Source organism: Heterodontus francisci, chromosome 17 (genome assembly GCF_036365525.1).
Source record: "Heterodontus francisci isolate sHetFra1 chromosome 17, sHetFra1.hap1, whole genome shotgun sequence".
NCBI lineage: Eukaryota > Metazoa > Chordata > Chondrichthyes > Heterodontiformes > Heterodontidae > Heterodontus > Heterodontus francisci.
In genome coordinates this window covers 33101557-33124540 of record NC_090387.1, presented here as the reverse complement: position 1 = coordinate 33124540, position 22984 = coordinate 33101557, and the positions used below count along the sequence as shown (strand labels likewise).

The following is a 22984-nucleotide window of genomic DNA, read 5'->3' as shown; positions in this document are numbered from 1 at the left end:
TGGTGTTAAAGGGACAGTGGTAACTTTGGTATGTAATTGGTGAAGGCATATGAGAATGCTTAGTAGGGAACAAATATTTTTCTGAGTGCAGAGAAATATGCAATGTGATCCCCCAGGATCGGTGTTAGCATCACTGCTTTTCTTGCTATGTATAAATGGCTTGGACATGGGTGTAGGGAGTATGATTTTGAAGATTGTATGATAGGAAGTTAATATAAAAAGAGTGGGTGAATCATTCTGAACTGCTCATGTATATCCTGTAATGAATAATTAGAGACTATCAATTGAAAAGACCTGGGGGAAAATTGGTTTGCGGACCACGTTGATTCCCGAGGGGCACAGAACCACAGGGCGCTTAGTGTTTTCCATTGAGATCATTGATGAACGGGGTGCGGGCTTCGCGGGTAGCAACCTGCGGCACTGTCGGCCCCCAGGAATCAACGTAGGCTGCACAGCACTGCTTGAAGTGGCACTACACGAACTAATTTGTCCCTCCTGGATTCAAGAACCTGCCTTTATTGACCATAGTAAAAAGGAGAATTCAGATGCAAATAAAATAATAAAATGTAACTGTATTTAGGTTCAAATTCTGATGTAAATGAGGTTCAAATACTTTGTACAGCCATAACCACGGTTTCATTATCGATATTACACTAGTAACCAATACTATAAATATCAACCCATCATGCATGAAAAATCTTGTGTCTGCATGCACTTCCTTTCTACAAAATCTTACATCCTGTTGACACATTTTTGTCACACTTTTCTGTTAACTTTTAGCCATTATAAGTTCACATTCAAGTGACATCAGGAGTCAAAAAGTGACGTGGGCGCAGGGAGGCAGCTGATTGGTAAGTAGGTTCAGGTGAGTTTTTCTACTATTTATACTACTGCAGTCCATTAGCTTGTAAAGTCCTTGCCTTTACTTTAGATTGTAGTGGGTAGTGTTTGGAGTAGAACGAGGCCCCTAGCGTAATTAGTAATTTTTAATTAAAGGGAGTAACTAAGTAATCTAAAGATAAGTCATGGCAGGAGATCTCGCACCCGTGATATACTCCCCCTGCGCTATGCAGGAAATCAGGGACGCTTCCAGTGTCTCTGACCACCATGTGTGCAGGAAGTGTATCCATCTGCAGCTACTGACTACCTGCATTACGGAGCTACAGCTGTGGGTGGATTCACTGTGGATCATCTGCGATGCTGAGATCAATGTGGATAGCACATTTAGTGAGGTGGTCACACTGCAGGCAAATGCTGCAAAGGCAGGAAGGGAATGGGTGACCACCAGGCAAAGTAGAGGAAGGCAGGTAGTGCAGGAGTCCCCTGTGGCCGTCCCCCTCTCTAACAGATATACCACTTTGGATACTGTCGGGGGAAATGGCTTAGGGGAAAGCAGCAAGAGCCAAGTTCATGACACTATGGGTGGCTCTGCTGCACAGGAGGAGAGGAAGAAGAGTGGCAGGGCTATAGTGATAGGAGATTCAATCATAAGGGGAACAGACAGGCATTTCTGCGGCCGCAAAAGAGACTCCAGGATGGCATGATGCCTCTCTGGTGCTAGGGTCAGGGACGTCTGAGGTACTGCAGGGCATTCTGATGAGGGAGGGCAGCAGCCAGTTGTTGTGGTACATATCGGTACCAACGACATAGGTTAACAAAAAGGGATGAGCTCCTACAAGCTGAATATAAGGAGTTAGGACGTAAATTTAAAAAGTAGGACTTCAAAGGTAGTAATCTCAGGATTACTACTAGTGCCACGTGCTAGCGAGAGCAGAAATAGCAGGATATATCAGATGAATACGTGGCTGGAGGAATAGTGTAGGGGGGAGGGATTCAGATTCTTGGGACATTGGGACCAGTTCTGGGGAAGGTGGGACCAGTACAAGCTGGACGGGTTGTATCTGGGCAGGACCGAGACCAATTTCCTCGGGGAGTGGGGGGGAGGCGGGTGGTGTTTGCTACTGCTGCCGGGGAGGGTGTTTGCTAGTACTGTCAGGGAGGGTTTTAACTAGAATGACAGGGGGATAGGAATCTCAGCAAGGAAGACAGAGGAGGGGGAAACAAGGATAGAAAGGTTAGAAGCAAAAGTGGAAGGCAGAGAAAACAAGGGTGAGAAACAAATGGGGCCATAGTGCAAAATAAAGCAAAGATGATTAACAATGTTAATAAGACAAGTCTAAAGGCATTGTGTCTTAATGCATGGAGCATTCACAATAAGGTCGATAAATTAACAGTGCAAATAGATATAAACGGTTATGATATAGTTGCAATTACGGAGACATGGCTGCAGGGTGACCAAGGATGGGAACTGAACATCCAGGGGTATTCAATATCTAGGAAGAACAGGCAAAAAGGGAAAGGAGGTGGGGTAGCATTGTTAGTAAAGGAGGAAATCAATGCAATAGTGAGGAAGCATATTGGCTCGGAAAATCATAATGTGGAATCTGTATGGATGGAACTAAGAAATGACAAGGGGCAGAAAACATCAGTGGGGGTTGTCCATAGGCCCCCAAACAGTAGTGGAGATGTAAGGGATGGCATTAAACAGGAAATTAGAGACACATGCAATAAGGGTACAACTGTAAACATGGGTGACTTTAATCTACATATAGACTGGTCAAACCAAATTAGCAATAATACTGTGGAGGAGGATTTCCTGGAGTGCGTACATGGTGGTTTTTTTAGACCAATACATTGAGGAAGCAACTAGAGAACAGGCTACCCTGGACTGGGTATTGTGCAATGAGAAAGGATTCATTAACAATCAAATTGTGTGGGGTCCCTTGGGGAGGAGCGACCATAACATGATAGAATTCTTCATTAAGATGGAGAGTGAAGTAGTTGAACCCGAAACTAGGGTCCTGAATCTAAATAAAGGAAACTACGAAGGTATGAGGTGCGAGATGGCTATGGTAGATTGGGGAACTTTACTAAAACGGTTGACAGTGGATAGGTAATGGCTAGTATTTAAAGAACGTGTGCATGAATTACAACAATTATTCATTCCTGTCTGACGCAAAAATAAAACCGGAAAGGTGGCTCAACCGTGGCTTACAAAAGAAATTAGGGATAGTATTAAACCCAAAGAGGAGTCTTATAAAATTGCCAGAAAAAGCAGCAAGTCTCAGGATTGGGAGCAGTTTAGAATTCAGCAAAGGAGGACAAAGAGGTTGATTAAGTGAGGAAAATAGAGTACAAGAGTAAACTTGTGGAGAACATAAAAGCTTCTATAAATATGTGAAGAGAAAAAGATTAGTGAAGACAAATGTAGGTCCCTTACAGTCAGAAACGGGGGAAATTATAATGGGGAACAAAGAAATGGCAGAACAATTAAACACTTACTTTAATTCTGTCTTCACAAAGGAGGACACAAATAACCTCCCAGAAATGTTAGGGAACCAAGGGTCTAATGAGAGAGAGGAACTGAAGGAAATCAGTATTAGTAAAAAAAATAATGCTAGGGAAATTAATGGGGTTAAAGGCTGACAAATCCCCAGGGCCTGATAATCTACATCCCAGAATACTAAAGGAAGTGGCCCTGGAAATAGTGGATGCATTGGTGGTCATCTTCCAAAATTCTATAGACTCAAGAGCAGTTCCTACAGATCGGAAGGTGGCAAATGTAACCCCATTATTTAAAAAAGGAGGGAGAGAAAAAACAGGGAATTACAGACCTGTTAGTCTTACACCAGTATTGGGGAAAATGCTAGAGTCAATTATAAAGGACATGATAGCAGAACACCTAGAAAGCTTATTTGGATCAGACAAAGTCAGCATGGGTTTACAAAAGGGAAATCTTGCTTAATAAGTCTACTGGAGGTTTTTGAGGATGTAACTAGTAGGATAGATAAAGGAGAATAAGTGGATGTGGTGTATTTGAATTTTCCAAAGGCTTTTGATAAAGTCCCACATAAGAGGTTAGTGTGCAAAATTAAAGCACATGGGATTGGGGGTGATATACTGGCATGGATTGAGAATTGGTTGAAAGACAGGAAACAGAGAGTAGGAATAAACAGATCTTTTTCTGGGTGGCAGGCAGTGACTAGTGGGGTACCGCAGGGATCAGTGCTTGGGCCCCAGCTATTCACAATATATATTAATGACTTGGGTGAGGGAACTAAATGTAACATTTCCAAGTTTGCAGATGACACAAAGCTGGGAGGGAATGTGAGCTATGAGGAGGATGCAAAGAGGCTCCAATGTGTTTTGGACAAGTTGGGCGAGTGGGCAAATGCATGGCAGATGCAGTTTAACGTGGATAAATGTGAGATTATCCACTTTGGTTGTCAAAACAGAAAGGCTAGATTGGGAAAGGGGGAGGTGCAACGAGATCTAGCTGTGCTTGTACACCAGTTGCTGAAAACAAGCATTCAGGTGCAGCAAGCAATTAGTAAGGCGAATGGTATGTTGGCCTTCATTGCAAGAGGATTTGAGTACAGGAGCAAGGATGTCTTACTGCAGTTATACAGGGCCTTGCTGAGACCACATCTGGAGTATTGTGTGCAGTTTTGGTCTCCTTATCTGAGTAAAGATGTTCTTGCAATGGAGGAAGTGCAAAGAAGATTTACTAGGCTGATTCCTGGGATTGCAGGATTGACTTACGAGGAGAGACTGGGTCTATATTCACTAGAGGTTAGAAGAATGAGAGGGGATCTCATAGAAACCTATAAAATTCTAAAAGGACTGGACAGGCTAGATGCAGGGAGGATGTTCCCGATGGCTGGGGAGTCCAGAACCAGGGGTCACAGTCTAAGGATACGGGGTATGCCACTTAGAACCGAGAGGAGGAGAAATTTCTTCATCAGAGGGTAATGAACCTGTGGAATTCTCTACCACAGAAGGCAGTGGAGGCCAAGTCATTAAATAAAGTCAAGAAGGAGATAGATATATTTCTAAATGCCAAAGGGATCAAGGGATATGGGGAGAAAGCAGGAACAGGGTACTGAATTAGACGATCAGCCATGAATGGCGGAGCAGGCCCAAAGGACCGAAAGGCCTACTCCTATGTTCTATGTAAACCAGTCACGCTGTAATTTTCCAAACCACCCAACCATCCCGCCCACCCCCCCCCCCCCCACCACCATCCCGAACAATACTGGAACTGTCGTGCCACAGTTTTGCATCTCAGCTTCTCAGCCTGTATTGCAGGCTCCAACCAATTTCCCTTCTCTGCTTCCCAAATGGATCCAAGGTTTGCTATTTAACCATAAACAATATTAAAACAAACAATTATGTAACATTAACTACAAAGGAACTGCATGCCCTGGTCCATTTATCCCCCACCTCTAACTCCACCATCTGAAAATTATACATATTCTTGCCTTCCCATGTGCAACACCACTAGACATTAACTGAAGTCAGTGAAAACTTTCAATACTGTGCTGCCTTTGGTGACAAGAAACTGAATTTGTTGTGACAAGTTGCATTTATTTAGGACACTGCCATTCAAGTCCTGATCCAGAAAACCCTAGGTACATGTGTATATTACTTTAAAACCTGTGTATACTCTGCAGCAAGCAGTAATATGCATCAACAGTTGTTGCAAACTATGAAGGAAACAGCATTTTTGAAATTTCCGTTTTTCTTCAGCCACAAGTATGGCCCATGTTAAAGTAACTGGTCTTCCTGTACTGGTTACAATTCTAATGCTGTGGTTAATTTTTTTTTTCTGAACTCAAGCAACTTGACCAAAGAGGCTGTTTCAGCAAGGATCGTTACAACATAGTACAGCACTTCTATTGTATATACCATTTGTACAGTGTGCTGGTCTCCTGCTTCATACAATGTAGCTCATTGGCATATAGTAGGATATAACATCTAAAATCAAATCACGTAATCCAATTGAGGAACTTTGCTGTCATTTCAAGATAAAACAAGACAATTCAATCTGCACTAATGATGTATAGATTTTAAAAAATATGGTTTGCATGTAATGACAACATTTACCACTTGTATTATACAGGTCAGGCCCTGCAATACAAGCCAAGTCCAGTGTGATTTCCTGGACTAGTTTCAATCATCTGAGGAGTTTCAAGCAGGATGTTCGAAATTTTTCCCACTAATTGCCCTGGGTTTTTATCTGCTTTTCCTCTTTTCCCCAGGTGGGTATGGAGTATCTATATCACGATGCAGAGGACATCACAGCTATACAAGACAGGTTAGATCATTTTTAGCAGTTAACAAATAAGAAAATTCCAAAAGATATTCAATACTCAAAAGGGTTAATCTGCCTCATTTCATTTCAGTGGTGTCTGCCAGTGGCTTACCCATCATTTTAACATGCTTGTTTCTCGGGGTTGAAATTATGCTCAAAAGGACAAGTGTTTTATGAGGTTCTTTGAATTCTGATTACCATCTAACCACAGTCCAATCCATTATCCTATCCCATAGTGGACTTAAAACCAAAAGAAACCTAGGTTTGAGCACAGTTGCCATTAGTCTACATTTCACTTCCTTCCCCCCACTGCCACCACTCCATGCACCAATTTTCTCCCTTTCCCATCATCACTCAGTGATTCCTTACAGGATTTGAAATAGAAATGGTTGTGTCCTACCTTCAGATAATTCTTTATGTATGACCCCAGGCAGTGAGTCTTAACAGACCCATTAACTGAACAGGCACCATTGTAAACAAGCACGTGCATGTTCACTCAGATACATTTCAAGCAGACATTGCTGGATGCCAATCAAACTTGGAAAACGTGCCTGCTGCTTCCATCATTAAGTCGGGGCATTGCACTGAGGTCAGTTTTAACATCCCATCACCATGCCAAGTGAAATTAGCACAGACCATCAACATCCTAGGGGTCATCATTGACCAGAAAATTAACTGGACCAGCCACACAAGATCAGGTCAGAGGCTGGGTATTCTGCAGCAAGTAACTTATCTCCTGACTCCCCAAGGTCTTGCCACCTTCTACAAGGCACAAGTCAGGAGTGTGATGGAATACTCTCCACTTGTCTGGATGAGTGCAGCTCCAGCAACACTCAAGAAGCTCGACAATATCCAGGACAAAGCCACCCACTTGACTGGCAGCCATCTACCACCTTAAACAATTTACATCCTCCACCACTGATACAGGATGGCTGCAATGTGTACAAGCTACAAGATGCACTGCAGCAATCCACCAAGGCTCCTTAGATAGCACAGATTCAATTTTAGGTTGTGCTGAGGCAGTTGCTCTTTTGCAGGCCAGCAGTAGATGAACTATAATCTGGCCTCAGTGTTCCTGGATTCGAGAAGGAGCTAGGATCCCAACTCCTAGTCAAAAATCAACAAATTGAGCTGGGGAGTGTATGTGCAAATGTTACACAAGGCTGGGATCAGACTCGATTGGGCTCTCTCTTACTCAGATAGCTTTCCAACACTCTCACATAATGAATGACCAATGGGGTAAAAGCACCAGTGTGTTGAAAGCCTTCCACTTCTGTGAGCTGCAAGGATGTTGAGCGAAACAAGTTAGCCAATGTCAGCTTCATTTCTAATGGCACAGGTCCGTAAAACAAACTGTAAACATGAAAGCCTATGCAGAAGACACAAAATGTGGCTGGCATTAGATAAGAGTTGTTGTTATGCACTTGGGGTGGAGAATGTGCTTATGGTTAATGAAGATTGTTAGGGTACAGAAATTCGTGCTTCATTCCTCAGTTGATCAATAATATGCCTAACTTAAAAGTCCTGGAAACTGACACCAGATGCCAAAAATGAATCAGAGTTTCAGTGCCCAGTACTAACATCCTTACTTTTTTTTTTAAAAAGTACAAACAAATACTAAACATTTGTTCCCTAACAAGCAAGTGGAAAAAGAGTAAATATATGACAAAAAAGCTGCTTTGATTATGCAATGACTTAATACATTGAGAAGGAGTTATACTTGCCCCAATGCTTAACAAGTTTGCTACTGTGCAACAGCCCCAACAAACAAATTTCTCTGCAGCACCTGTGGAAGAGCCTGTCACTCCAGAATTGGCCTTTATAGCCACTCCAGGCGCTGCTTCACAAACCACTGACCACCTCCAGGCGCGTATCCATTGTCTCTCGAGATAAGGAGGCCCAAAAGAAAGAACATCTGCTCACATATTACTCAACTGAAAAACAACTTAGGTAAGGGTGATCGAAACATACCAATCAGATGAAAAATTAGCATTCATTTCCTGAGGATGTTCTCTGTAAAATGAAAGCTGTTGCATGCACACTTCCAGTACTGCTCAATAATAAAATGCATTTAATATATTTTACATACAATAGAACAGTCACTTCTGTTTATCTACATAGTCTTATGAAGACAGCTCATTTCCTGTAGCATTCATCATAAGGCCTTCAAAATATAGTTACAAAACCCATAATTAGCATTTTCCTGAATTGCTGTGTTAAGTTCGGTAATTTTTTAAAAATTCCTTTGTAGACAAGCTGATGGCCTCATTGAAATTAATGGCTTAAAAGAGTTCATGAGGCCAAATGTGAGGAAGCTGAATTACCATTTGTTGAGATAAACTCAGGATGATTCAGCAACAAATGTGCATGCTAATTCAGCTTCCTCACATAGCCATCAGGTTCAGTAACCTATGCCAGCCAGCACCCTGATAATGTCAATAAACTATTAAAACAAATAATGGATTTTAAAAAAAATTATTTTATGGGACATGAGCATCACTGGCAAGGCCAGCATTTATTGCCCATCCCTAATTGCCCTGGAGAAGTTGGTGGTGAGCTGACTTCTTGAACCACTGCAGTCCATGTGGTGCAAGTACACCCACAGTGCTGTTAGGGAGAGAGTTCCAGGATTTTGACCCAGCGACAGTGAAGGAACTGTAACATAGTTCCAAGTCAGGATGATGTGAGACTTTGAGGGATACTTGCTGGGTGTGTTCCCATGTATCTGCTGCCTTGTTTTTCTAAGTGGTACAGGTCACGGGTTTGGAAGGTGCTGCTGAAGGAACCTTGGTGAGTTGCTGCAGTACATCTTGTAGGTGGTACACACTGCTGCCATAGTGTGTTGGTGGTGGAGGGAGTGAACGTTTAAAGTGATGGATAGGGTGCTGATCAGGCGGGCTGGTTGACATTAACTTCAAACTTGTAGGTTTACAAGCAGTGCAGCTTAGATCTAAGCTCAATGTCACTTGCACTTTAACAATGCAACTCCAGCCAATGAATTTTTCATTATACTGTTTTACATCTATATCTTTACATGCAATTTTACAGCATTGGACCAGGTCATTCAGCACAAATCTAAGCTGCCGTTTATGCTCCGCACAAGCCTCCCTCCCACCTTACTTCAACAACAACTTATATAGCACCTTTAAAAGGGGATAAAACTTCCCAAGATGCTTCACAGGAGCATTATAAAACAAAATGACACCTTAAGGAGATTGGTCAGATGACCAAATGCTTGGTCAAGGAGGTAGGTTTTAAAGGCGGAAAGTCTGCAGAGAGGTGTATGGAGGGAATTCCAGAGCTTAGGGCCTAGACAGTTTCAGTGGGTATCAGACACACTAATGAGATATCTGATATCACACCAGTAGGTCTGCATGACCTCAGTGGAAAATAAAATATCACAAATGTCACCTGAAGTGATTGCATTACCTTATACATTAGTATTTAAATTATAAAGTTGAAGTCGTCATTTTAGTGAAATGTATTTGAAAGAAACTCATTTGTTCAGCCAGTTGGAAAAGTTATTCTGCGACCTAAATCAATATCCCACGGAACAGTTTAAAATTCGGAGAGATTTTTGTGGGTCATGAGCTGTTATCTTTAACTCAGAAAAACACTGTTTAAAATAATTCCGTCCCTTTCTCGCAACAAAAAAAAACTCCAAAAAAGTTTTATAACCTGCACGTTTCCAATATGACTAAGGTGATGAAATGAGAAAACTGGTCAGTGAATTGCTGTGGGGGAGAGAGAGAGAAAATCTCAACTCAAGTTTGGAAAAAAAAAAGATTCTTGCATTTCCGAGAGGGGGCACTTCGTGGCATCACTGGGGAAAAAAAAAGTTACTGCACATTCACTGCCCTGTCCAACTTTAAAGAAAAATAGATGATATCCATAATATAAATCCCCAAGATCCCTGACAACACTCACCAGCCAGGAGGGAGAGGGGTAGCAGGAGCCAGTAGAAGAAGCCGCACAACACCTGCACTTCCATCCCACGAGGCGAGCACTAACTGGCGACAAGTCTTCAGGCGCCGACCTTCCGCAACCAAATATTCACTCAGTTCTGCCGTGAACTCAGGAAGCCGCACCAAAAGCCATCCACGGGTAAAACAAATTTCCACAGTGGCTCATTCCTTCCAGCAGCGCCGACACAAGTCTGCTGGCTGAGAGAGAGAGAGAGAACGCCAGCCGGTTACTTACATCGACTCCCAATAGTGCTCACATTCCACCTCCAAAGTGTCTCATTCAGAACAGTTAAGGAGTTAATAGACACTCCCACTTTTTCATTTCTTCTTCCATTGGGGGGAGGGAGGAGGAATTCACAGTAAGACAACTACTCCGGAGTTTGGAGTTTTCTTTCCCAGCTCCAGTTGTGAGTAGCCGGAGAGACGAGAGGAGATGCAGCGCTTCCCCCTGAGGTGCCGGCCGAACGGATCCGCCGCCAGCGGCCGCTCGTATCACTTGGCTGGGTTCGCGCGCTACTTCAAACTTTCCTTCACTCAGGTTTCTTTTCCCCCGAACCAGCCCAAATAAAATCAACTCTAAGGTCCCGACAAACCAACTCAAATTTATTATTCAGTATTTCCCCCCCCGCCCCCCCCAATGCCTTCGGTTGTCTCCAGCCAGAATTGACGATTCTACATGTTTCCGGAATTTGCAACTTTTTCTCTTCAAGACACTTAATGTGGGGTAACGGGATTTACGTCAAATTTGGACTGGGCAGCTACCTCGTTCATTACTCCCTTGACAGACAAACCTGACACATGTTAGAATAAGCTCCCACGTTGAAATGATATCGCCACCTACTGAGAGAATCACATGTTTTCCCAAACTCCAGTTCATACCAAGCCACTCTAAATGAGACCAGTGACAATTTTCCTTTCTAAATTTCCCCTCGATTTTCTCCCCTCATGCTGAGATTAGGTTCCATAGTCAAAAGCAAGCTGCACTAATCTTAATCTTTGGCCTCCTTGTCTCGAGAGACAATGGGTAACCACCAAGAGGTGGTCAGTGGTTTGTGAAGCAGCGCCTGGAGTGGCTATAAAGGCCAATTCTAGAGTGACAGACTCTTCCACTGGTGCTGCAGATAAAATTGGTTGTCAGGGCTGTTACGCAGTTGGCTCTCTCCTTGCGCTTCTGTCTTTTTTCCTGCCAACTGCTAAGTCTCTTCAACTCGCCATGCTTTAGCCCCGCCTTTATGGTTGCCCGCCAGCTCTGGCGATCGCTGGCAACTGACTCCCACGACTTGTGATCAATGTCACAGGACTTCATGTCGCGTTTGCAGACGTCTTTAAAGCGGAGACAAGGACAGGTCGGTGGGTCTGATACCAGTGACGAGCTCGCTGCACAATGTGTCCTTGGGGATCCTGCCATCTTCCATGCGGCTCACATGGCCAAGCAATCTCAGGCGCCGCTGGCTTAGTAGGGTGTATAAGCTGGGGATGTTGGCCGCCTCGAGGACTTCTGTGTTGGAGATACGGTCCTGCCACCTGATGCCAAGGATTCTCCGGAGGCAGCGAAGATGGAATGAATTGGGACATCGCTCTTGGCTGATGTACGTTGTCCAGGCCTCGCTGCTGGAGGGCAAAGTACTGAGGACACAGGCTTGATACACTTGGACTTTTGTGTTCTGTGTCAGTGTGCCATTTTCCCATACTCTCTTGGCCAGTCTGGACATAGCAGAGGAAGCCTTTCCCATGCGCTTGTTGAATTCTGCATCGAGAGACAGGTTACTGGTGATAGTTGAGCCTAGGTAGGTGAACTCTTGAACCACTTCCAGAGTGTGGTCGCCAATATTTATGGATGGGGCATTTCTGACGTCCTGTCCCATGATGTTCGTTTTCTTGAGGCTGATGGTTCGGCCAAGTGCGGTGCAGGCAGCCACAATACTGTCGATGAGTCTCTGCAGCCACTCTTCAGTGTGAGATGTTAATGCAGCATCGTCAGCAAAGAGGAGTTCCCTGATGAGCACTTTCCGTACTTTCGTCTTCGCTCTTAGACGGGCAAGGTTGAACAACCTGCCACCTGATCTTGTGTGGAGGAAAATTCCTTCTTCTGAAGACTTGAACGCATGTGAGAGCAGCAGGAAGAAGAAGATCCCAAACAGTGTGGGTGCGAGAACACAGCCCTGTTTCACGCCACTCAGGATAGGAAAGGAGTCTGATGAGGCGCTGCTATGCTGAATTGTGCCTTTCATATTGTCATGGAATAAGGTGATGATACTTAGTAGCTTTGGTGGGCATCCAATCTTTTCTAATAGTCTGAAGAGACCACGTCTGCTGACGAGGTAAAAGGCTTTGGTGAGATCAATGAAAGCAACGTAGAGGGGCATCTGTTGTTCACGGCATTTCTCCTGTAGCTGGCGAAGGGAGAACATCATGTCAATGGTGGATCTCTCTGCTCGAAAGCCACACTGTGCCTCAGGATAGACATGCTCAGCCAGCTTCTGGAGCCTGTTTAAAGTGACTCGAGCGAAGACTTTCCCCACTATGCTGAGCAGGGAGATTCCATGGTAGTTGTTGCAGTCACCGCGGTCACCCTTGTTCTTATAGAGGGTGATGATATTGGCATTGCGCATGTCCTGTGGTACTGCTCCCTCGTCCCAGCACAGGCAAAGCTGTTCGTACAGTGCTGAAAGTATAGCAGGCTTGGCACTCTTGATGATTTCAGGGGTAATGCCGTCCTTCCCAGGGGCTTTTCCGCTGGCTAGAGAATCAATGGCATCACCGAGTTCCGATTTTGTTGGCTGTACGTCCAGCTCATCCATGACTGGCAGAGACTGGGCTGCATTGAGGGCGGTCTCAGTGACAACATTTTCCCTGGAGTACCGTTCTAGGTAGTGTTCCACGCAGTGGTCCATTTGATTGTGTTGGTCAGTGATTGTGTCCCCTGATTTAGATTTGAGGGGGGCAATCTTCTTGATGGTTGGCCCAAAAGCTCTCTTAATGCCATCATGCATCCCTCTGATATTTCCGGTGTCAGAGGCCAGCTGAATATGACTGCATAGGTGTTGCCAGTAGTCATTTGCGCAGCGCCTGGCTGTTCTTTGTGCAGTGCTTCTGGCTGCTTTAAGTGCTACGGATGTTAACTCGCTGGGGGCTTTCTTGTAGTTCAGCAGTGCAATGCGCTTAGCGGCTATGACAGGTTCCAGCTCTTCAATGTGAGATCCAAACCAGTCTGCATTCTGCTTCACGCGTTTGCCATAGGTGGTCATTGCTGAGTCATAGATGGCGTCTCTGATGTGGGCCAACTTGGTCTCTGCATCCAATGTGGGAGTGTTTTGAAGGACTTTTTCAAGTGAATTTAGAAACTTACGTAACAGCTGTGGATGAGAAATTCTGCTCGTGTTGATGCGCGGGTGGCCCTTCTGCTTGGAGTGATGCAGCTTCTTTGGTTTGAGTCTAACCTTGCTGCACACCAGGGAGTGGCCGGTATCGCAGTCCACACTGTGGAAGCTGCGTGTGATTTGAACACTGTTTAAAGAGGCTCGCCTTGTGATGATGAGGTCCAGCTGGTGCCAACGACGTGATCTTGGGTGCCTCCATGAAACCTGGTGATAGGGTTTAGTGTGAAGGAATGAGTTGGTGATGCAGAGGTTATGATAGGTACACAACTCAAGCAGTCTCTGTCCATTCTCATTCATCCTTCCAATGCCATAGCGCCCAAGACAGGAGGGCCATGAATCATGGTCGGCCCCAACCCTGGCATTAAAATCCGCCAGCAGGAACAGGTGTTCGGTGTTGGGGATGCTACAAATGATATTATGGAGTTCCTCGTAGAACTGGTCTTTAGCTTCAGGTGGGGAGCAGAGTGTTGGAGCATAGATGCTGAGTAGGTGTACGAGACCAGAGGCGGAGAACAGTCGGATGGACAGTATGCGTTCCGAGCCATTTAAGGGTGGCTCTATCATGCTGAGCAAAGAGTTTCTGATGGCGAAGCCCACTCCATGCTGTCTTGGTTCTTCAGGATCCCTACCCTGCCAGAAGTTGTAGTCTTGCTCTCTTAGAGATCCGCTCGCAGGGAGGCGCGTCTCCTGAAGTGCTGCAATGTCCACATTGAGTCTACTGAGCTCGTTGTTAATGATGGCGGTCTTCCGAGAATCGTTGATTTGTGTAAGGCCTTCTGACAGGCCAGGACACATAGTTCTGACGTTCCAGCTTGCAAAACGAAGGGCTGGTACCTTCTTTCCTTTTTTGGCCGTGCTGTTTGGTGCGGTGTTACTGTCTACTTGTCGGGCAATGACCCTGAGCTCCAAGCACCCATTGAAGCAGGTGGACTGTGGCGGGACAGAACCTTACTGACCAGGGGCTGCCCGGTTTGAGGCGGGCGGTGGCTGTCCAGTGAGATGCGATGACCTCTCCCACCGACAAAGGCATCCCGTGGCGCCCAATCTCTACGCCAATTGAGCTGGACTTATAACCCGTAACTGCTGCCTTCCGTGTTGATTTGGTCACTGTGAGGCGACTATGGAGTGACCTCTCCATGGCGCATGCCTGGGCGGATGTATGGAGGTTGTGAGTTGCCCAAGCGTCAAAACCCCCCTCTCGGCCTTCCTGGTGGGGTCCAAAGGAGTGCAGAGCACGACGCTTGGCACCGGTATGGCTACAGGAACTGCCGGAAACATGCCAAAGGTGACACATGACCGCCTTCGGGGTTCCGCTCCGGATTTTCTGTTAGGGTTTACTCCCTTAGCCTTGGTCTCTCCCGAGACGCCCACAAGACAGTGGGGTTGTTAGGGCCCCTACACAGGGGTGGATGCCGGTGGGAGGAGGTGGGGGGAAGGGGGTGCGAGGGGGAGCTGGGAAGGGGGCTGTAGGGGAGAGGGGTGCAGGGGAAGATGGTGTGAGGGGGGAGCTAGGAAGGGGGTGCGAGGGGGTGGGGGAAGGGGGTACGAGGGGGTGAGCTGGGAGCGGGGGGGTGGGGGGAGGGGGTGCAGGTAATAAAACATTTCATCAGCTCCCACCATTGTTCCTTTTACAATGATGTACTGCTACTGGGACCGGGATCCGGGAGCCGAGCCAGAGTTGTGGGGAAGGTTTGTGTGGAAACAGCGTGGAGTCGCCGAGTGAGCGGGAGCCGCTGCCGGGACCGTGTGGCCGCTCTTCCTCCTGATCGCTGCCGTGGACAGGCTCCCCGAACACAGCCATGTGGCCTTCCTGTCCAGTTGGCCAAGCTTGGCAACCACTGGCAGGGACTTCATCAGCATTTCTTTCCCGGATTGCCAGCTGTTCACCCTCTCTCTGCAGTGAATTCCTCTCCCAGCCTTACGCGACCACCACCCTGGACGCCGCCATCTCGGTGGGATACAAACTATGTATAAATGGGTCATAGAGTTATACAGCACAGAAACAGTCCTTTTCTGATTGGCAGGATGTGACGAGTGGAGTCCCACAGGGTCTGTGCTACGACCTCAACTTTTTACAATTTATATCAATGACTTCACTGATGGCATGGTTACTAAATCTGCAGATGACACAGATAGGTAGGAGAGTATGTTGTGAAGAGGACATAAGGAGCTTGCAGACCAATAAAGATAGGTTGAGTGAGCGGGCAAAAATCTGGCAGATGAAGTATAATGTGGGAAAATGAGAAGTTGTTCACTTTGGCAGGAAGAATAAAAAATCAGAGTATTACATAAACGGAGAACAACTACAGAACTCCAAGGTGCAGAGGGATCTCGGTGTTCTAGTGCATGAGTCACAAAAAGTTAGTATACAGGTACAGCAAGTAATAAAGAAGGCTAATGTAATGCTATCCTTTATTACGAGAGGAATTGAAAATAAAAGTAAGGATGTTATGCTTCAGTTATACAGGGCATTGGTGAGACCACATCTTCAATACTGTGTGCAGTTTTGGTCTCCTTATTTAAGGAAGGATGTAAATGCATTGGAGGCGGTTCAGAGGAGGTTTATGAGATTGATAACTGGAATGAATGGGTTGTCTTATGAGGAAAGGTTGGACAGACTGGGCTTGTTTTCACTGGAGTTTAGAAAAGTGAGGGGAGAAATATATTGAAATATATATTTCAATTATATAATTAATTGAAATATATAAGATCCTGAACGGTCTTGACAAAGTGGATGTGGAAAGGATGTTTCCTCTTGTGGGTGAGTCCAGAACTGGGGGGCACTGTTTTAAAATTAGGGGTTGCCCTTTTAGGACAGAGATGAGGAGAATTTTTTTCTCTCAGAGGGTTTTGCGACTTTGGAACTCTCTGCTTCAGAATGTGGTGGAGACGGGGCCATTGAATAATTTTAAGACGAAGGTAGATAGATTCTTGTTAGGTAAGGGAATCATATGTTATTGGGGTAGATGGAAGTGTGGAATTCGAGACACAAACAGAGCAGCCATGATCTTATTGAATGGTGGAGCAGGCTAGAGGGGCCAAATGGCCTACTTCTGCTCCTAATTCTTATGTTTGTGTGCAACCTCACCTATACAGCAGTTCTTTTTGTACCATCTGGATAGTGAGTGCAGCTGAACTGTTTTACTGTTTTATCTCTAGACTCAACAATTCCAATGCTCTCCTGGTCAGTCTCCCACTTTGCACCCTCCATAAACCTGAGCTCATCCAAAACTCTGCTGCCTATATCCTAACTTGGACCAAGTCCTGTTCACCCATCACCCCAGTGTTCACTGACCTACCCCTCCCTATCTCTATAACCTCCTCCAGTCCTACAATCCGTTGAGATCTCTGCGCTCCTCCAATTCTAGCCTCTTGTGCATCCCCGATTTTAATCGCTCCACGATTGTCAGTTGTGCCTTCAGCTGCCTCGGCCCTAAAATCTGGAATTCCCTCCCTAAACCTCTACATCTCTCTCCTCCTTTAAGATGCTCCTTAAAACCGACCTCTTTGACCAAGCATTTGGTCACCTAAGATTTCCCGACATGGCTCAGTGTCAAAATTTGTTTGAGAACACTCCTGTGAAGCATCCTGAGATGTTTCACTACATTAAAGACACAATATAAATAGAAGTTGCTGTTGCGGCAGCCATCACATTGAGTCCTAAATCTGTCCTCATCAGGAAGGAAGGTCCCATATCTGAGGTTATTTCTAGTTGCTTTATTAAGCATTTTAGTTTTATTGTATATTTTGTCGTGTTATGTTTTGTGAAACTTGGACAAGTTAGTGTCACCCCATTGGTTTGATTAAAAAAAGGTCCAGATTGATTAAACTGTGTCCTACATTAGTCTCATCTTTGTGGGGACAGTAGTGCAGGTACATTCCTGGCCCAGAGAAGAGAGAAAAAAAACTATCAATTTTGTTCCATTATCTCCTTTCTTTTGTCCAAACCAGGCAGCCCAGGGATGCTCAGCCTTGTAATTTAAGAAAAAAAGTACTCGTATTTACATAGCACCTTTCACAAACTTAGGATGTTACTTTACAACCAAGGAAATACATTTATTTATAGTGTAGTCACTATTACGATGTAGAGCACGCAGCACTCAATATGCAAACAGGAAGGTCCCATAAACAGCACTGAAATAAATGACCAGATCATCTGTTTTGGTGTGAAAATATAAATGTTGGCCCAAATACCAAGAAAACATCCCTGCTCTTCTTCAAGCAGTACCATGGGATCTTTAATGTTCACCTGAGAGGGCAGGTGGGGACACACTCAGTTTAATGTCTCATCCAAAAAACATCATCTCCCCTCATTATTGCACTGAAGTGCCAGCAGAGATTATGTCCTCAAGTCTCTGGAGTTAGACTTGAATCCACAACTTTCTGACATAGTACTACCATTGAGCCAAGGCTGACACCCAACCTCTTTTGGAAATGGTATTGGAGCAGATGGAGATCAAAGTGCATCAGGACATCCATAGAATCCAATCACAAGTCTCTGACCCCAGAAATTCCACTGTCGTGAAGGGAAAGGAGCAGGAGTACAGAATGCTGCCCGTTCTTGGATCTGAGCTAAGACATGGGTGGCTATGTCTTTTGGCAGAATTTTAAAGTCTTAGAGTCATTTATGGCATAGAATGAGGCCATTTGCCCATCTTGCACACAAAACTCATAAATTTAAGTTATGCAAATATTTGAGGCTTTGGATCTCTTCACCCACCGTGATGGTGTTGCAGCTTCTGACAACCCTGATAAAATCCAGTCATCTGTGAATTATTCTTATGTTAATTGATTAAATAATGAATAAGGTTGTGTCCATTCTGGACTCTACTTTCTATGATATAAATTTACCTCATATTCAAAGTGTGGTTTGGCATCTGTATGCAGATAAGACTTGGAATTAATTTCTTTTTAACTTGTTTGGTCACAATCCGAGGTTACAGTTTATTGTCCAACTGACACTGAAACGCAGTTTCTCCTACAGTTACTCTGCCACTCCTTTAAACTGAAAGGTCAAATGATGTGTCCTTATTTCTGAGATACCCAAAACATCCCACACCAGTCCCCCACCAATTGTTTTTAGTGTTTTCTAGATGAAGAAATGCATTCAATCACTTCACACAATTTTCTGTTTTTAGATGAATGATTAGAAAATCAAATTTCACATAATGTACACGTGGTGAGAGAGGCTCCCTACTGGATGTACAAGATCATCAAGTTACTCCGATAGTCTTTTTACAGATATTGAGAATTCATTGAAAACTTTTAAAATTAATATCAAAAGACAAAAGGAAATGAAAAACTGACTTCTGATTTCCATTTAAGAAAATCTGGGTAAAGTCTAAACACCTATAAACTTCCTTGATCTTTAAGTGTTAACTTCATTGCAAATATGGAGTAGGAACTTCTTCCCTGCTAGCTCACTCAATTACAGGGAACATCCATCCCCAAACTGTGTTCATTGCAACAATGAGGGAGGGGGCATGATGACATGTCTTCAAGACATGCTCAGGGATGCTCCACAGCCAGTTACTCGGCAGAGTACAGGCTGAAAATGCCTGTGGTGTGGGTCCCATGGGTCTTGCATTGAACTAGATGTGGGGTAGAAAGCTGAATAAATAATTTTTGCTAACGCTGTAGTTCTGTACTGAGCGAGTGCTCCATTATCAAACCAGCTGTTTACATTTTGGTCTGTTTTAGGTCTCTTTCTCTAGGTACTTCAGCTACTATATTTTTAGATCACTTTCATAGCTGAAACAGAAACCTGAATCTAGGGATTCAAAAACAAAGTGGTAAAAGAGGAGAGTGCATAGCTAGTGGCAATGTTGCATTCAAGGGGGGAGAGAGTGGTCTTGTGGTAATATCACTGGACTAGTAGTCCAGAGGTCCAGGCGAATGCCCTGGGGACATGGGTTCAAATCCCACCATGGCAGCTGGTGGAATTTATATTCAATTCATTAATTACAAAAAATCTGGAATTGAGGGCGGCACAGTGGCGCAGTGGCTAGCACCACAGCCTCACAGCTCCAGCGACCTGGGTTCGGTTCTGGGTACTGCCTGTGCGGAGTTTGCAAGTTCTCCCTGTGACCGCATGGGTTTCCTCTGGATGCTCTGGTTTCCTCCCACATGCCAAAGACTTGCAGGTTGATAGGTAAATTGGCCATTGTAAAAATTACCCCTAGTGTAGGTAGGAGAATTGAGGAAAGGTGGGGATGTGAGAGGATTAATGTAAGATTAGTATAAATGGGTGGTTGATGGTCGGCGCGGACTCGTTGGGCCGAAGGGCCTGTTTCGGTGCTGTATCTCTCTTTGACTCTATGAATGAAACCATGATCGATTGTTGTAAAAACCCATCTGATTCACAAATCACTTTAGGGAAAAAACTCTGCTGTCCTTATCTGGTCTGGCCTACATGTGACTGCAGACCAACAGCAATGTGGTTGACTCTTAACTTTCTTCTGAAATGGCCCAGCAAGCCATTCAGTTGTCAACTGCAATTAAGGATGGGCAACAAATGTTGACCTTGCCAGCAACACCCACATCCCATGAAAGAATTTTTTTAAAGGATCTTGGGGGAAAAAAGAACAAGTTAGAAATATAGTGACAGTTTGTAATCAATTTGGGGTTGTCCTCATGGCCCATGTTTATTTAGTAAGGTCATATTGGGAACTGTAACGACCCTACACAATGCAAACCCCTCTTAACTTGTTGATGGAGACAGTGTGTCTGCAGCTACCTCAGTCAGAGGTTTAAATTATTCATATAGTTTAAAGTTCAAAAATCTCTTCATGAGTGCTTACAGAGAGAGAGTTAGAGATGTGAGAGCCATATGCAGGTGGCCTCGTTTAGTTGAACATTCAAACATATGAATTAGGAGCAGGAGTAGGCCACACAGCCTCTCGAGCCAGCTCCACCATTCAACAAGAGGCTGATCTGATTGTAACCTCAACTCCACAGTCTAGGAGAGTTTGTTCTGTCATGGTTAGCAATATCAATTATTCATGTGGGTATCAGGAATCAAAGACAAGATGTGACGTTGGAAATAATTAGTTTAAATTGCTATCTGGGATGTACCAGATGTACCACACTGCTATGGAGATAGATGATGCAGGAGGCATCTGTTGTTTTTTTGATCTGTGTGCTTGCTGACATAGTCAGTTGGCTTTTGGATAGCTGTTGGCTTCAAACAAACAGTTGGCCTTTGGAAGTCATTGGATGCAGAAGCTAAGAGGCCATCGGGAACCAGGGGTGTTTCTGTTTAGAATAAGGCCCATGCTCAAGCTGGAAAGTCCAGATCTGGGAGATCTTATACCTCAGAAGATAGCGAAGGAATTAAAGAAATCTAAGTGAATTCCTAAAAGCTGTGGTACACTTTGAATTGGTGCCAGGAGAAATGAACAAGCCGCCAAGATTCTGTAACATATAGGGAAATTCTTGGGTTGGAAGTAACAGTCGAATGGGAGTGTCTGTTGAGATTTAGAGTTTAAAATATACGTCTTCTTGTTCTGTTAATATTTTATGTTTAAAATATGTGTTTCCAAATTATAGTATTAAGTTTGCAGTGTTTTGCTTTCTTAACTCTTGTACAGTATTTTTGTTTGTTTAAAACATGAAATCTTGTTGAGTAATTCTTTCAGTAATAACTGGGAATTCGATTTTCTCTTTTTTATAAGTTAATGGTCCCTAATGGGACCATAACAGTATGAGGACAGCCTATGATGGAGATGATTGACACAGTAGCTCCATGGTATTTTGCCTGATGATTATGATAGCATGATGAATATGATGGTATGCATGACCAAGAAAGTAGCCACAAAAATCGGAAAAAAGTTGCTGTTAGTCAAACATATTTCTCTAGCTCAGGATGTGAACATGCTCATCCAGGTCAAGATCATAAATTTAGAGATTGTTTGTGAAAGAGCAGACATTTTCAGCACTTCTTAAGAGAAATTTATCTGGAGACTTTTTGGAGGTAATTTGGAGGGGGTGTGGGGTGGTGCAAAGGCTACTCTGGAGGGAGTTGGAGAAATTGAATACCAAAGAGTGAAGCATGAGTTCAGTCTCAGGGGAATTGGATGAAACAGCTTGGGTGGCTGCTTAGAAAGAGACACCAAAACTGGAACACAGCAAGGCCATGGGCCTATCTAAAAGAAGCAAGAGTTTGTAATGGTAAGTAGATAGGAGTTCGGCAGGGGAGTAGTACTGGAAAGGACAGTGGCCTGGTGTGGTGAGTCTGGGAGAAACAACAAGGAATATAAATAGATGATAGATAAGACTCGGAAATGAGGAAGTTGACAAAGGCAATAGGAGAGTAAACAGAACAGAAAGCCACCATGCTGGGAGGTAGAACAGCTTGTTGCAGAGTGACAGCCCATACACAAATGCAACTGGAGTACTGAGTACCAGTAATTCCTTGTAAATTTACAGATCATTTCAGTTCAGGCAAACTGAGTATGCTTTAGTTGGTGTTATCACTTGCTTCAGTGATGATAACAAAACCAGAGCCTGTCTGGGTCTGGACTCGAGATTTGTCTGGAAGAGTTAGATCATTATTGAATGTGATATGCAGGCTGGTTGGGCTCTTACTAATTCCACAGAACAGTTGTATGCAAATGGCTTTACAAAAATAGGAAGACTGTAATTTGGTATTGAAATAATTTTTTTTATTCATTCACGGGATGTGGGCGTCACTGGCCAGGCCAGCATTTATTGCCCATCCCTAATTGCCCTTGAGAAGGTGGTGGTGAGCTGCCTTCTTGAACCGCTGCAGTCCATGTGGGGTAGGTACATCCACAGTGCTGTTAGGAAGGGAGTTCCAGGATTTTGACCCAGCGACAGTGAAGGAACGGCAATATAGTTCCAAATCAGGATGGTGTGTGACTTGGAGGGGAACTTGCAGGTGGTGGTGTTCCCATGTATTTGCTGCCCTTGACCTTCTAGTTGGTAGAGGTCGCGGGTTTGGAAGGTGCTGTCGAAGGAGCCTTGGTGCATTGCTGCAGTGCATCTTGTAGACGGTACACACTGCTGCCACTGTGCGTCGGTGGTGGAGGGAGTGAATGTTTGTAGATGGGGTGCCAATCAAGCAGGCTGCTTTGTCCTGGATGGTGTCGAGCTTCTCGACTATTGTTGGAGCAGCTGCACCCATCCAGGCAAGTGGAGAGTATTCCATCACACTCCTGACTTGTGCCTTGTAGATTGTGGACAGGCTTTGGGGAGTCAGGAGGTGAGTTACTCGCCTCAAGATTCCTAGCCTCTGACCTGCTCTTGTAGCCACGGTATTTATATGGCTACTCCAGTTCAGTTTTCGGTCAAAGGTAACCCCTAGGATGTTGATAGTAGGGGGTTCAGCGATGGTAATGCCGTTGAATGTCAAGAGGAGATGGTTAGATTCTCTTTTGTTGGAGATGGTCATTGCCTGGCACTTGTGTGGCGTGAATGTTACTTGCCACTTATCAGCCCAAGCCTGGATATTGTCCAGGTCTTGC

The 22984-nt window shown here is 44.5% G+C and overlaps 1 protein-coding gene across 7 annotated transcripts in view; it reads right to left on the bottom strand.

The window, feature by feature from the left end:
• Positions 1–10884, bottom strand: part of piezo1 (piezo type mechanosensitive ion channel component 1 (Er blood group)) — a 394374-nt gene extending 383490 nt beyond the window's left edge. For 6 of the 7 annotated variants that reach the window (XM_068049232.1, XM_068049233.1, XM_068049237.1 and 3 more), the window contains exon 1: positions 10082–10876. In XM_068049232.1, the coding sequence (XP_067905333.1) occupies positions 10082–10145 (64 nt within the window). In that variant the 5' untranslated portion in view covers positions 10146–10876. Of the gene's footprint in view, positions 1–10081 lie in introns of all 7 variants that reach the window. The other variant, XR_010976661.1, reaches the window with a different exon arrangement.
• Between the last annotated feature and the right edge of the window lie 12100 nt (positions 10885–22984).